The sequence below is a fragment of the Molossus molossus genome, unplaced genomic scaffold, assembly GCF_014108415.1.
Source record: "Molossus molossus isolate mMolMol1 unplaced genomic scaffold, mMolMol1.p scaffold_m16_p_22, whole genome shotgun sequence".
NCBI lineage: Eukaryota > Metazoa > Chordata > Mammalia > Chiroptera > Molossidae > Molossus > Molossus molossus.
In genome coordinates, this window is record NW_023425358.1 from 33,052,057 (window position 1) to 33,064,087 (window position 12,031).

Consider the following 12,031-nt stretch of genomic DNA (forward strand, 5'->3'; position numbering starts at 1 on the left):
CCAACATGAAATATAGGCAAAAACATTAGAGAAAGGGCAGGTTTAAGAAAAAAAACAAAACAAAAAACTGGACCATCTTAGATGCTAATCCAATAGTGCACTTTTCGTGAAAGTAACTTTCTCAGAAAAATCATCCCATAAGAAGGCCCATAAGAGGGGCCCATATTAAAAATCATCCCATAAGAACAGGGAAATAAGCAATGGAGCCAGTGAGGGCTTCCAGGAAGAAGACAGGACAAAGTAGGATCTCAGGGGAAGGGAAACCGAAACTTTGATTAAACATGAAAAGAATAAACTCAAAAAAGAATCCATTAGATTGAAGAATCACACCGATATCTTTGGCCCTGGTTGGTGTGGCTCAATGATGAAATGTCAGCCCACGCACTGAAGGGTCATGGGTTGTTTGGGGTCAAGGGCATGTACCTGGGTTGCAAGATTGATCCCCAGCCCTGGTCAGGGCACGTGCAGGAGGCAACCAATCGATGTTTCTCTCTCTCTCTCTCTCCCCCTCCCTCCCTTCCACTCTCTCTAAAGACCAATAGAAAAAATGTCCTCGGGTGAGGATTAACAACAAAAAAAGAACCACACCAATACCTTTTATGACTAAAAAAAAAATATGACCAAAAAAAAAAAGTGTTACCCCTTTTCTCTTGGTAATTAAGAACAACAGAAATGAAGGCTCAGCTCCCTGCCTCTTCCATCATGAGAGCTGGTGCCTTGTGAGTTTCAGCAGGCAGTCTGCAACATGGGTCCACAAACATTTCGTGGCATCAGAGCTAATCTACCAGTAGTGCAGAAAGTAAATACACAGGGCAACTGAAACCAAATTGCACAATATTTGATTCAACTGTTTACTAAGCAAAAAGGTTGGTATAGTTGGTCCTTTGTCTACTACTAACAAGTGGTTTTTATATACTTTATTACAAATAAAACAATCTTGCTTAATAATATCTGTTATCTTATAAACATGACTAAACAGTCTTAAAGTAATAGTATATCTCTAGGAACTGAGCTTTTCTTAAAAACAAACAAATGAACTATACTATTAGTAAATATCATATCTAAATCTATACAGCATCTTTAAGCAATGTGAAAATGAAATTATGATTTATTAATTTACATAAAAATTACATTATACATTAAGGAATAGTTTTTCAAATTGTAAAAAAAAGTCTGAAGCTGTCATCATTGGGATTCATGGGACATGGTTTGCTCTTCTATCACTTGCTTCACAATTTCTGCAAGTTTTAGTCGATCTACTTTGTCTGTGAATCCACGACCTGAAACGCAAGAAAGAAAAAGGTCAATCTCCAAACTGTTCGGGAGGAGATAGGCTCTTGACAGGAACCCAATAAGGTACACTTTACCAGTGTCCAATTCATCTTCCCCAATGGAGGAACCAACCCCAACATTGATCAAGTAGTTCAGTCCCTCTCCCCCACATTTTATAAGCAGCAATTGAGCAGTTCCATTAACCTGGCAGTAAAAATCCAATGTCCACTACAGCAGCAAAGAATGAGGCCACGTAGATGAAGATCTCTGTAATATGTATGTCTAACAAAGGACTCGTATCCAGAATATATAAAGAACTCTTACATATCTATAAGAAAGATGTAACTCTACATAAAAACTGGCAAAAGAATAAGTACTTCACCTAAAAGGAAATCTAAATGACTAATAAACATTTTTGTTGTTGTTGTTAATCCTCACCTGGGGATATTTTTCCAATTATTTTTAGATAGGGTGGAAGGGAGGGAGGGAGAGAGAGAGAGAGAAACATCTAAGTGAGAGAGAGACATCAATTGGCTGCCTCTTGCAGGACCCCAACTAGAACTGGTAATAAAACTCACAACCCAGGTCCGTGCCCTTGAGTGGGAACTGAACCTGAGACCCTTTGGTCCTGGGGCCGACACTCAACTGCTGAGTCAAACCGGCCAGGGCTGTAAATCTACTTTTGCCCATATGTATATACACATATAAATGTGTGTGTGTGTGTGTGTGTGTGTAATGAGAATGATTTGCTGCTACACACAATAATGTTGAATCTCAGAACTATAATGTTAACTAAAAGAAGCCAGACACAAAAGGACACAGACTTGTCTGATTCCATTTATGTAAAATACAAAACCAGGCAAAACTAATTTATAGAGTTAGCGGTCAGGATCATGATTAGAATAGGACCCATGTTCCACTACATGGTCTAGGGGCTAGTTATAAGGAGAGTGTTCACTGCGATTTAAAAAATGTTTTCTTTGATTTCAGAGAGAGAGGAAGGAAGAGGGAGAGATATAGAAACATTGTTGAGAGAGAACACTGACCAGCCACCTACCACATGCCCCCCACTGGGGATCGGGCCCACAACCCGGGCATGTGCCCTGACCAGGAATCGAACCAGTGACCTCTTGGTGCAGGGGTCGACACTCAACCACTGAGCCGCACCGGCCAGGCGGGGAGTGTTCACTTTGTAAAAACTCATCAACAGTACACACTTCAAATCTGATCACTCTTCTGTATTGATATTTTAAAATCTTAAAAAACAGACCAGAGAGGCTAATCTCCAGGTTATCTCTTTGGATTTCTCATGTCCAAGAACCAAGCCAGGCAATGAATTTTAAGTTTTCTCCCTTCCTGGAGCACCGTGGAACTTAAATCTAGTTTAAACTACTAAATTAGAAAGACCAACAAAAATCAGTTCAAGAAATATATCTCTACCTTTTTTGCTTGGGGAAAAAATTTCAACAAGCAGCAAACTTGGCAAACTCTCTACTCTTTAGTGAGAATACAGCTCTTCTTGAAGCTAAGCAGATAATAGGGTGGACCCCCTGGTATTTTGCCCTCTGTCCTTTAGAGTATACTGCTCTCGAATGACCTGATGAACAGCCAAGGAATACAGGAGGAGTTCTGAGATCTGAGGAGGTTTTTTGCTCAAGCGGTATGTGATGGAGGCTCTATAGTGTTAAACCTGCCATATATCACTTATTTGAACTCTGGAAAACAAGTGCAAGGGCCAGGCGTCTAGACATGCCCAGGTAGTTAATGTAGAGCTAATACTGGCCCCACAATACTCCCCTCACTCCTCAGCCTCACTTCACCTAAAAATAGCTCCAAGTAGGCCCCTAGAGATTCCTACATGTTCTAAACATAATCACTTCTCTGCATTCCTGGGGAAAGAAGTAATTAAGGCTCCTACCATTCCAGCTGAAGCTTTGCAGAGTATCTCTTAGGAGTTTGCATTCTCGGTTATACTTCCAAGCTTCTTGCATTACTTCATTCAGCTTTTCATCTTCATTCTCACCTATTGATAAAGATGAAGAAGTTGCATTTCCCTGTAGCATCATGGGATTTTAGTGTCAGAGACAGAAGGATATGATGTCCAACTTGTTGAGAAGTGATCATTAAAGGTGCAGACTTAACCAGACACTGCTGTTCCTGCATTACATATAGACCACTTCTGGTCTTTGAACTCTTTCTTCTACTATTACAGCCTCAATAACCATCTGACGGTCCCAGTCTTCACATTGGGGATGGGAAATAGGCAGTGTCACACTATTGCTGAGTAAAAGGGGTTAAGTCTCTTGTTAACCTAACAGACTAAGAGGAAGAACAAGGCTAAGTGGGCTACCTTCTTTCTCTTAAGCTCATTTCTTACTCTGAAAGGTTATCGGACGTACACTATGTGAGTTCTCTTAAAAATGCATGAAATCTAGGAAGGCAGGTCAACCCAACAGTTTTCTGGCCTACTACTTGGAGGATCTCTTTCATCTGCTGAGAAAAGCCCATCACACCCCACTGAGTGGAGAAAGAACATACTGAAAGCAAGCTCTCACTCAAAATAATCCATGTATAAGTCACACTCTGCCCATGATAACAAGCAGCAGCAGGGCCCATTTATGAACTTGGGACATATTCTCTATATTCACAAGTGAATAAAGCCTTTTACTCTAAAGACTCTGGAAATGAAGTCTCCTGACCTTCCCAAACTGATCCCGACCCTGATCACAGTTTCCATTCTCCATCCCATGTCCTCATTAACAAACTAAAAAAATATAAAATTACATGCTGCACTTAACATGTACAATTAAACCTACATTAGAAATGTCACAGAAAACCAAAGGAAGGGTAAAACTTACCACATTTCTAAGTTCCCACCATCCACTCTTTTGAGTGGGTCAAGACTGATTTATATAATCTACTTATTTTCTTACACACAAAAATGAAACAGACAACCTCAAATTAAACCACTCCTTTTGTCACATGCACACGTGCATGTACACACACAGAGCATCTGTAAATGGTGTGACCTTTACCAGCCTGGGGGAGAATACACTGAGCAATCACATCTCGAAGCTTTTCCAAGGCAACATTTGAATCCTCGGCTCCATTCTCTCGGTCGTGGATATAAACACCATCCTTTGGCTTGGTGCTTTAAAGTATGGGAGAGAGATAATAACAAGGTGAGACCCCCAAAACCCAACTCTCAACAGATGTTAAATGTAAACATAAGACAACAGATTTTTCAGATAAATAATTATAGAGTATCTCCAACTTCTGATGCTGTTTAAAGATCTTCTCCTCTCCACCCTCTTAAAAGACAGAAAATGGGCAGACCCCTGGCTCAGCCACACCAACCATGAAGGAAAACAGATGAAGTAAGCTCAGTTACCCAAGTAATTTCCTCTTCCTCAGAATGGGGTTGTTCACAGAATGCAGGGGTTTGAGGCTGACTTTCAGGTCCTGGATTCGCATGTTGGCCAACTGTTCCGCATGAGCCTGCTGGATTCCTGCAACCACTGCCTGAACGCAAACACTGTTGTCAATCTTTCACATTCATTTCTGAGGACCCAGAAAGCCAATCTAGGAGAGTGGGAAGGAGCTCAAAGAACTAGGAAGGCAATTTCACTCTTATTCTGGCTGCATACAAATTCTGATAAAGCAGAGGACTCTTCCACATGGATTGGCAGGGCCCAGGGAATACTAGCCCTTCTTTGTGTTGAGGACAGAAATGCAAGTAAGAAATACTACAAAGGCTCATGTTCAGTCACTGGCAAGGACAAATGTAAAGAGAGGCATACATATGTACATCAGGGAAAAAGGAGCCTCCCAGATTGCCCCACAGTGTAGACAGGCGCCTTAACCCTAATGGCTTAGAACTCTAATCATTTCACACAGTGAGCATGGTAGACACTCAAATACTGTTCTATAAGTCAGTCAATTAATATACAATGAGAAATAACTGTCATGAAGTACAGAACTCTTGAAGTCTGTGTCTTTATGACAAGTGTGTGCCCTCACTATGGGCAGACCAAGGAGGGAAGGCAAATAATTCAGCAGAAAGCTTTGTATAAATGAGATAACCCCACTTTTGTGTGTGTGTGTGTGTGTGTGTGTGTGTATATATATATATATTTTAAAAGGACAAACCCTTAAATGTGTGGGTGTCTCCCCAGAAAAACACCAGGGAGGATACATGAAGCCATAGTTTACCTCACCCCTGAGGGGTGAGATGAAGGCAAGGAAATGAAAGGAAACTTTTGCTTTTTATTGTATATCTCTGTATTGTTTGAATTTCAACAAAATTTGACCATTTTAAAAAGAAGTTCCTTGTTAAGCATGCTTTTAGATCAGGAAGAGGTTAAAATCATTTATAGAAACTATAATAGCTGGCCCTGGTACACCCCTCTGGATGCTCACATCTGTCTCTTCATCAGTGATGGCTCAACCAGAAAGATGGGGACAGTTCAAGGGCGTGGATTCAGGCTCCATCTCCCAGGAAGAGCTCAGATGGACACGATTCAACATCTGCATATGTGGCCACTTTTCTATACTTCCAAAGTTGACCAACTCACATCATGACCACATCATTCTTTAAAAATAAGCCCTGGCTGGTTTGGCTCAGCAGTAGTGCGTGGGCCCCTGGACCAATGAGTTGCAGGTTGGATTCTGGCCAAGGGCACGTACCTCGGTTGCAGTTCGTCCCTGGCCCAGCTTGAGGTTGTTCAGGAGGCAACCAGTCGATGTGTCCCTCTCACATCGATGTTTCTCTCTCTCTCCCTCCCTCCCACTCTATCTGAAGATAAACAGAAAAATATCCTCGAGTGAGGATTAAAAAATAATAATAAAAATAGGAATACACTGTCATGTTGAAGTTCCATCTTATAGGCCTAGGAGGTACTCTTTCTCTTTAAGAACACTCTGCAGATCCATACTTGGCTTCATTATGCACTAATTTTAAAGTAATTCCAGAAGGCAATTATTTCTTCATTTCCAAAATCTTGAAGAAAGCTACATCATTGAAACCCCCAAGTACTGATGACCAGAGGATCTAAATAATCCCTTTGGATTTTTGACTGACCAAACCATTTTTGCACTACTGGGCATATTTAATCGAGGAAGATAACAATACGCAAATCAGAGATGGCAGAGAACTCTGTTCCTTCCAGCTCTCCTTTCCCATATTCCAGGTGAACTACGGAAGGTCTTAGCATCCTCTTTTCCTAGTCACTAATTCTTCATCACACTGCGACCCTTTGAAGAGGTGTGACATTCAAGTCTGTGCCACTGCCTTTGCCTCTCTGCCACACTGATTCCAGACCACGCATCTCATTCGAGTGCACATCTTCCTCTTGAAACAGTATCTAAAACCTAAAAGACTTGTCTTCCCTTCACTTAAACCAGCCTCAGTTTGTCACTGGTACCACCTGATATGCCACCCACTGTTCCCTTATAGCTAGTCAGTCATCAAAAATTATAGAAATTTGTCTTCAAAAGTATTAAGCCTAGTCATTCATCTCTACTTCTCTGCTCCCAGGGCACCCCTCAGATGCTAGATTACGGCAGAAGTCCGAGGTTGGCAAGTCTGGCTGACCATTCCTAAACACCTTCTCTGTGCAAACATCTTCTCAAATATCTACAATGGCCTCTCAACCACATTCTGCTGACATAAGGCTGAACGCCTGTCTACTTTCAAAGCCTGGCTCTGCCACACCTCTCTCACTGGCCGCCTGATGAACTCAGGTTGTTTTTCCCACTGACAAGCATAGGGAGGATATTCCTTTGAGTGCTGTGTTCCCTTCGTGTATATTTATCAGGCCTTGATCTGGTCTTTCATGGAAAAAAAGCTCTTCATTTCCAACCCCGATTTCCAGGAAGCCAGAGCTGTCTCTCTGGAAAAGACGGCATGCTCTGCACTGTCTGCCTTTAACCCTCACTAAGCTGAGCCCCAGCATTCCTTCTCAACACAGCCTTGCCCACCAACAAAATAAGCATCATTCAAAACCTTATCCATCATCAGTTGAGCAGAGGGTAGAACATTATCCAGGGCCTCAGTCGAGTTTAGCCAGGGGTGGTCCAACACTCCCTCGATGGTGAGTCTTTCTTCTGGTTTGACCTTCAAGAGCCTGTGGAGAAAAGGCCAAACAGGGCTACCATGCGCAGTTGCTTCTGGAAGGCCAGGAAGTTCTGGGGTCTGGCACTAACCAGCTCTAGCTTCTGACTTTCTTCCAACTCCTGTAAGCCTAAGCTTTCCATCTGCAGGGCAGGGGTAGGGTTCTAGGCCCTAACCAAGCACTAGCTGTGAGGGCACTGTGTCCTTAGGCAAGCCTTGCTTTCTGTACAAAGTGAGATAAAAGTAGTAGGAAAAGGGTTAATCCTACATATGGCTTATAGTTCCTGAGACCCTACAGTTGATGTTACCAGGGCAGTGAGCTCTAATTTCCAAAATGGACTCAGAGTGCTCTTTTGGCTAATAGTGGCTACAAAATTAGTTGAAGGGTCAGGATGTTTTGAAAACCCAGGTTGCTCCTTGTGATAAAATTATTGGATGTTACCATATTGCAAGACACAAACCTTTTATTTCAGAGGCATTCTAAAGATAAACATCTAGAGTTTCTAAGAAGGGAATGGCATTTTCTTCTAAGCCTAATGTATTGCTCCGATCTGACTTCTTTACATCTTGTCCATTTATGCCGATGCAATTCCTAGCTCACCCCAGGGCTATTTACAACACCTCCTTCCAACTACATGTCTTCCCATTCCAAATGTCAGAGTCAGGACATGTCTATTCCCTCTTTCATTCTGGATCATTCTGAACAAACAGCTTTAGATTCTAAAGAAAGAATTACTGAGAAAAGAACCCCAAAGCTGAAAGATCATCAGTGTTGCTCCAGGGACAGGAAATACATTCTACAGAACTGACAAAGGATACTGATGTTTGGTTAAGTAGCTAAGAATAAGTACAGCATGAGAATAACATGAGAAGACAGATGGTGATTTAAACATTGCTTCCACCCTCCTAAAAATCTTTTACTTGCCCATTTTAGAAACTAGTCCCTCTTTGTACACAAAGACTGCTAACCAACAGAACAATCTCAGTTGTGAAAGGGAGTGATCTACATACAGAAATGGCTGTACTGTCAGGAGACAGTTCCCAGACACTGCCCCTTTAATGCTTATCTTAATCACGTTACAGATGAAACTGAAACCAAAAAAGGAAAAATTGCTCAGTGAAAACCAGTAGGAACACCAAAACAGTGCCCAAGTCCCAGGCAGCCAAGCCGCCCACATATACCTCAAATTTAGGTCTGACTTACTCCTCCAGCTACCAAAGGACCCTCAATATCAACTCTCGCTCATCTACTCACTGGCTCTAATTCTTCTAAATTTTCTCATCTTTATATATGTCAGAGCAACCAACTAGCAGTGAGAAGGCCGCCGGGTGGGGGTCCAGGCCCCACACCATCAATCACATACTCCACAGCAGCCAAAAAATGAAAAGCCAAAAGCACTGTCATCATCTTAACACCCAAGTTCAGTTCCTGGTGTCATGTCCATGCCAAATGACTGGCTCACATACAAGAGGGCACATGGCTGGGGAGAACTTATCATTTAAGGTCCTGAATTAATGCTCACAGAGACACTGGCTACAGAGGGACCTGGGTACACAACCCTAGGAGTATATTCTAGGAATGCAACAGGAGGTGTGGACACTGAGAACTCACATTTCAGGCTTCAGGGATAAGATTTCTGTGATGCTAAACAGGAATGAACATGCCCGGGAAATAAATGACTTTTCTCTACCCAACATTCCCTGTGCTCCACCACCTGAAGGCCTCCTTGGCCTCCTTGGCCTCCCCGCCCAGTGGCCCGGGGACTCACTTCCTCACAACATCTTTGGCCATCTCTGAGATCTGGCTCCACTCTTCCTCCGGGAACTCAAAACTGCCTGTCATGATCTTTCTCCGCATATCCTTTGGGATAGTCCGACTGTGGTGTTTGGAGTAAAAAGGAGGGTATCCGCACAACATCACGTAGATAATCACCCCTAGGGACCACAAGTCACAGCTCTGAAAGCAAAAAGAAAATGGTCACTCATAGCAGAGGCACAGCTCCAAAATAACCCCCAGGGTCAGCCCAGACCTGCACAGGCTAATCTATCCAAGAAATCATTTGACAGAGACTAGAAAAATTCCAGGAAGTCTAAACCTTTCACTCTATATTTTTTTGGTATGTGCCCTTAGCAGGAACCAAACCCGGGACTCTCTGGTCCGCAGGCCAACACTCCAACCGCTGAGCCAAACCGGCCAGGGCACTCCATATTTTTTATATGCCACCAACACTACATATACACACCAGCATACAAGGCCAGTCTGGGGTAAAATAAACAGTCACTTTTATTCTCACTGCTTAGGCCCAAACTGCATTCTGATTCTTGGGTACAGATATAGGATATTTTGTCCCCAGCCAGAAGAGTAATAGTTATAAGCAAGCTGCTTGTAAAACATGGACTCTGTCAACCTGGACAGGGTGAAGGTGCAGGAATAAAGCAGATAAGACACAGGAAAGCTGACCCCATAATATAGTAGTACAAGTCATTTCATAAAGGCCTAAAGCAGTGTGACACAGATCAAGGAAAGGCACTGGAGGGAAGAACCGGTGGTCTTAAAAGCATTTCTTTGGCCCTGGCCAGTTTGGTTCAGTTGGTCCTGTGCACTGAAGGTCATGGGTTCAATTCCCGGTCAGGGCACATACCTAGATTGCAAATTTGATTCCCAGTTGGGGCGTGTAGGAGGCAAACAATTGATGTATCTCTTTCACACGATGTCTCTCTCTTTCTCTCTCAAATAAAAATAATAATACAATTTAAGAAATAAAAGCATTTCTTTGACCACAAAGGACACATTGTGCCCACCCCCCTTTTTTAATCCTCACCCGAAGACATGTTTTTATTGATTTGAGAGAGAGAGAGAGCGGGAGAAACATCAATCGGCTGCCTCCTGCACGTGCCCCTATGGGGGTTTGAAACTGAGACCCTTCAGTGCATGGGATGATGCTCCAACCAACTGAGCCATACAGGCCAGAGCCACCGTGCTCATTTGCAAGACCATACACCAGTCTTGGGGAAGATATGTTAACAAAGAGAAAACTGCCACCAACTACCATGTCTACAGGTGACTCCACAGCCTGTAGTCACAGCATGATTATTAATAAAGAAAGGCATACGTACTTATTAATAAGAGACTCCTATTTTAGTGAAATGCAGCTCCACCTGTCTTGGAAACAGTCCTCAGAGGCTTCGATTTAAGGCTCTCTTGAATTGCAAGACAAAAGCAGTGTCTGTCTGAGAAGGACGGCCCAGGGAGCCTGCCACTTGGGTCACATGCTTTCCCCTCACACCACAGAGGCTCTGAGAGAAGCCTGAAAACTAAGGGGTCTCAGCTACTCCCACCCATGTTTTGGCATCATTCTAATGGATGCTTGTACATGACATGACCTATGCTGTAGAACACAATTATAAAATTAAAGAGGTGAAAAGGAATCTTAAAAGATTCAAATCCCTCACTTTACACATGAGGAAACTGATACTACAGTCTTGTCAGATCTAAGGCCATCTGTCAAGACAGAAACTAATGCCCGGCCAATGTGGCTCAGTGGTTGAGCGTCGACCCATGCACCAAGAGATCACCGGTTTGATTCCCGGTCAGGGCACATGCCCAGGTTGTGGACCAAATCCCCAGTGGGGGGCATACAGGAGGCAGCAAATTTATGTTTTCTCTCATTGATGTTGCTCTCTCTCTCTCCCTCTCCCTTCTTCTCTCTAAAAAGTCAATAAAGGAAAAAAATTTTTTTTTCTAAAAGAGAGAAACTAAGTGACCTAACAAACTCCACCCAGCTGAATAGTGGTAGAGCCAGGGCAACTCTCCTGGCCGACTGCCTCTTTTTTAAAATTTAAGGTTGATGTGTTTCTTTAATTTTCAAAATTTTAATTACATCTTATTACATATTTTTATTAAAATTTATTTGCCATTCTAGCATTCATTTAGTTGCCAATATAAAGTTTATATCTAGCCCTGGCAGGTTTGGCTCAGCAGTTAGAGCATTGGCCTGCGGACCAATGAGTTGCGGGTTCGATTCTGGTCAAAGGTACATGCCCTCGGTTGCGGTTTGTCACCAGCCCTGGTCGGGTCATGCAGGAGGCAACCAGTCAATGTGGTTCTATCACACTGATGTTTCTCTCTCTCTCTCTCTCTCTCTCTCTCTCTCTCTCTCTCTCTGCCTCCCTCCCTCCCTCCCTCTCACTCACTCTATCTGATGATAAACAAAAAGGTATCCTCTGGTGAGGAATAAAATAAATAAATAAAATTTATATCTAGGCTTAGCCAGTGTTGTTGCTCAGTGCTTAGAGCATCAGCCTGCATACTGAAGGGTCTCGGGTTTAATTCCCAGTCAAGGGCATGTATCTGGGTTGCAGGTTCAAGCCCTGGTCCCAGTTGGGGTGAGTACAGGAGGCAACCAATTGATGTCTCTCTCTCTCTTTCTCCCTTCCACACTATCTAAAATAATCAATGGAAAAAATATCCTCAGGTGAGTATTAACAAAAAAAAAGAAAAAAGTTTATATCTAGACGAACACACACACACACACACACACACATATATATATATACACAAAAGTAATATGAACTGTATTTTTTCAACATATTACTCATCTGCAGTGTAATTTTGAGGAATGAGCACCATTAGAGTCACAAAATGGA

General features: G+C 42.6%; 1 protein-coding gene across 6 annotated transcripts in view; it reads right to left on the reverse strand.

Annotated features, from left to right (window-relative positions):
- Nucleotides 1–668: 668 nt before the first annotated feature.
- The window catches only part of MAPKAPK5 (MAPK activated protein kinase 5), a 32,091-nt gene continuing 20,728 nt past the window's right edge, over nt 669–12,031 (reverse strand). For 2 of the 6 annotated variants that reach the window (XM_036276781.1, XM_036276780.1), the window contains exons 9-14: nt 9,154–9,341; nt 7,277–7,397; nt 4,664–4,794; nt 4,302–4,423; nt 3,191–3,295; nt 1,094–1,280 (exon numbers count right to left, since the gene is read on the reverse strand). In XM_036276781.1, the coding sequence (XP_036132674.1) occupies nt 1,186–1,280; nt 3,191–3,295; nt 4,302–4,423; nt 4,664–4,794; nt 7,277–7,397; nt 9,154–9,341 (762 nt within the window). In that variant the 3' untranslated portion in view covers nt 1,094–1,185. Of the gene's footprint in view, nt 1,281–3,190; nt 3,296–4,301; nt 4,424–4,663; nt 4,795–7,276; nt 7,398–9,153; nt 9,342–12,031 lie in introns of all 6 variants that reach the window. The other 4 variants (XM_036276785.1, XM_036276784.1, XM_036276782.1 and 1 more) reach the window with 3 other exon arrangements.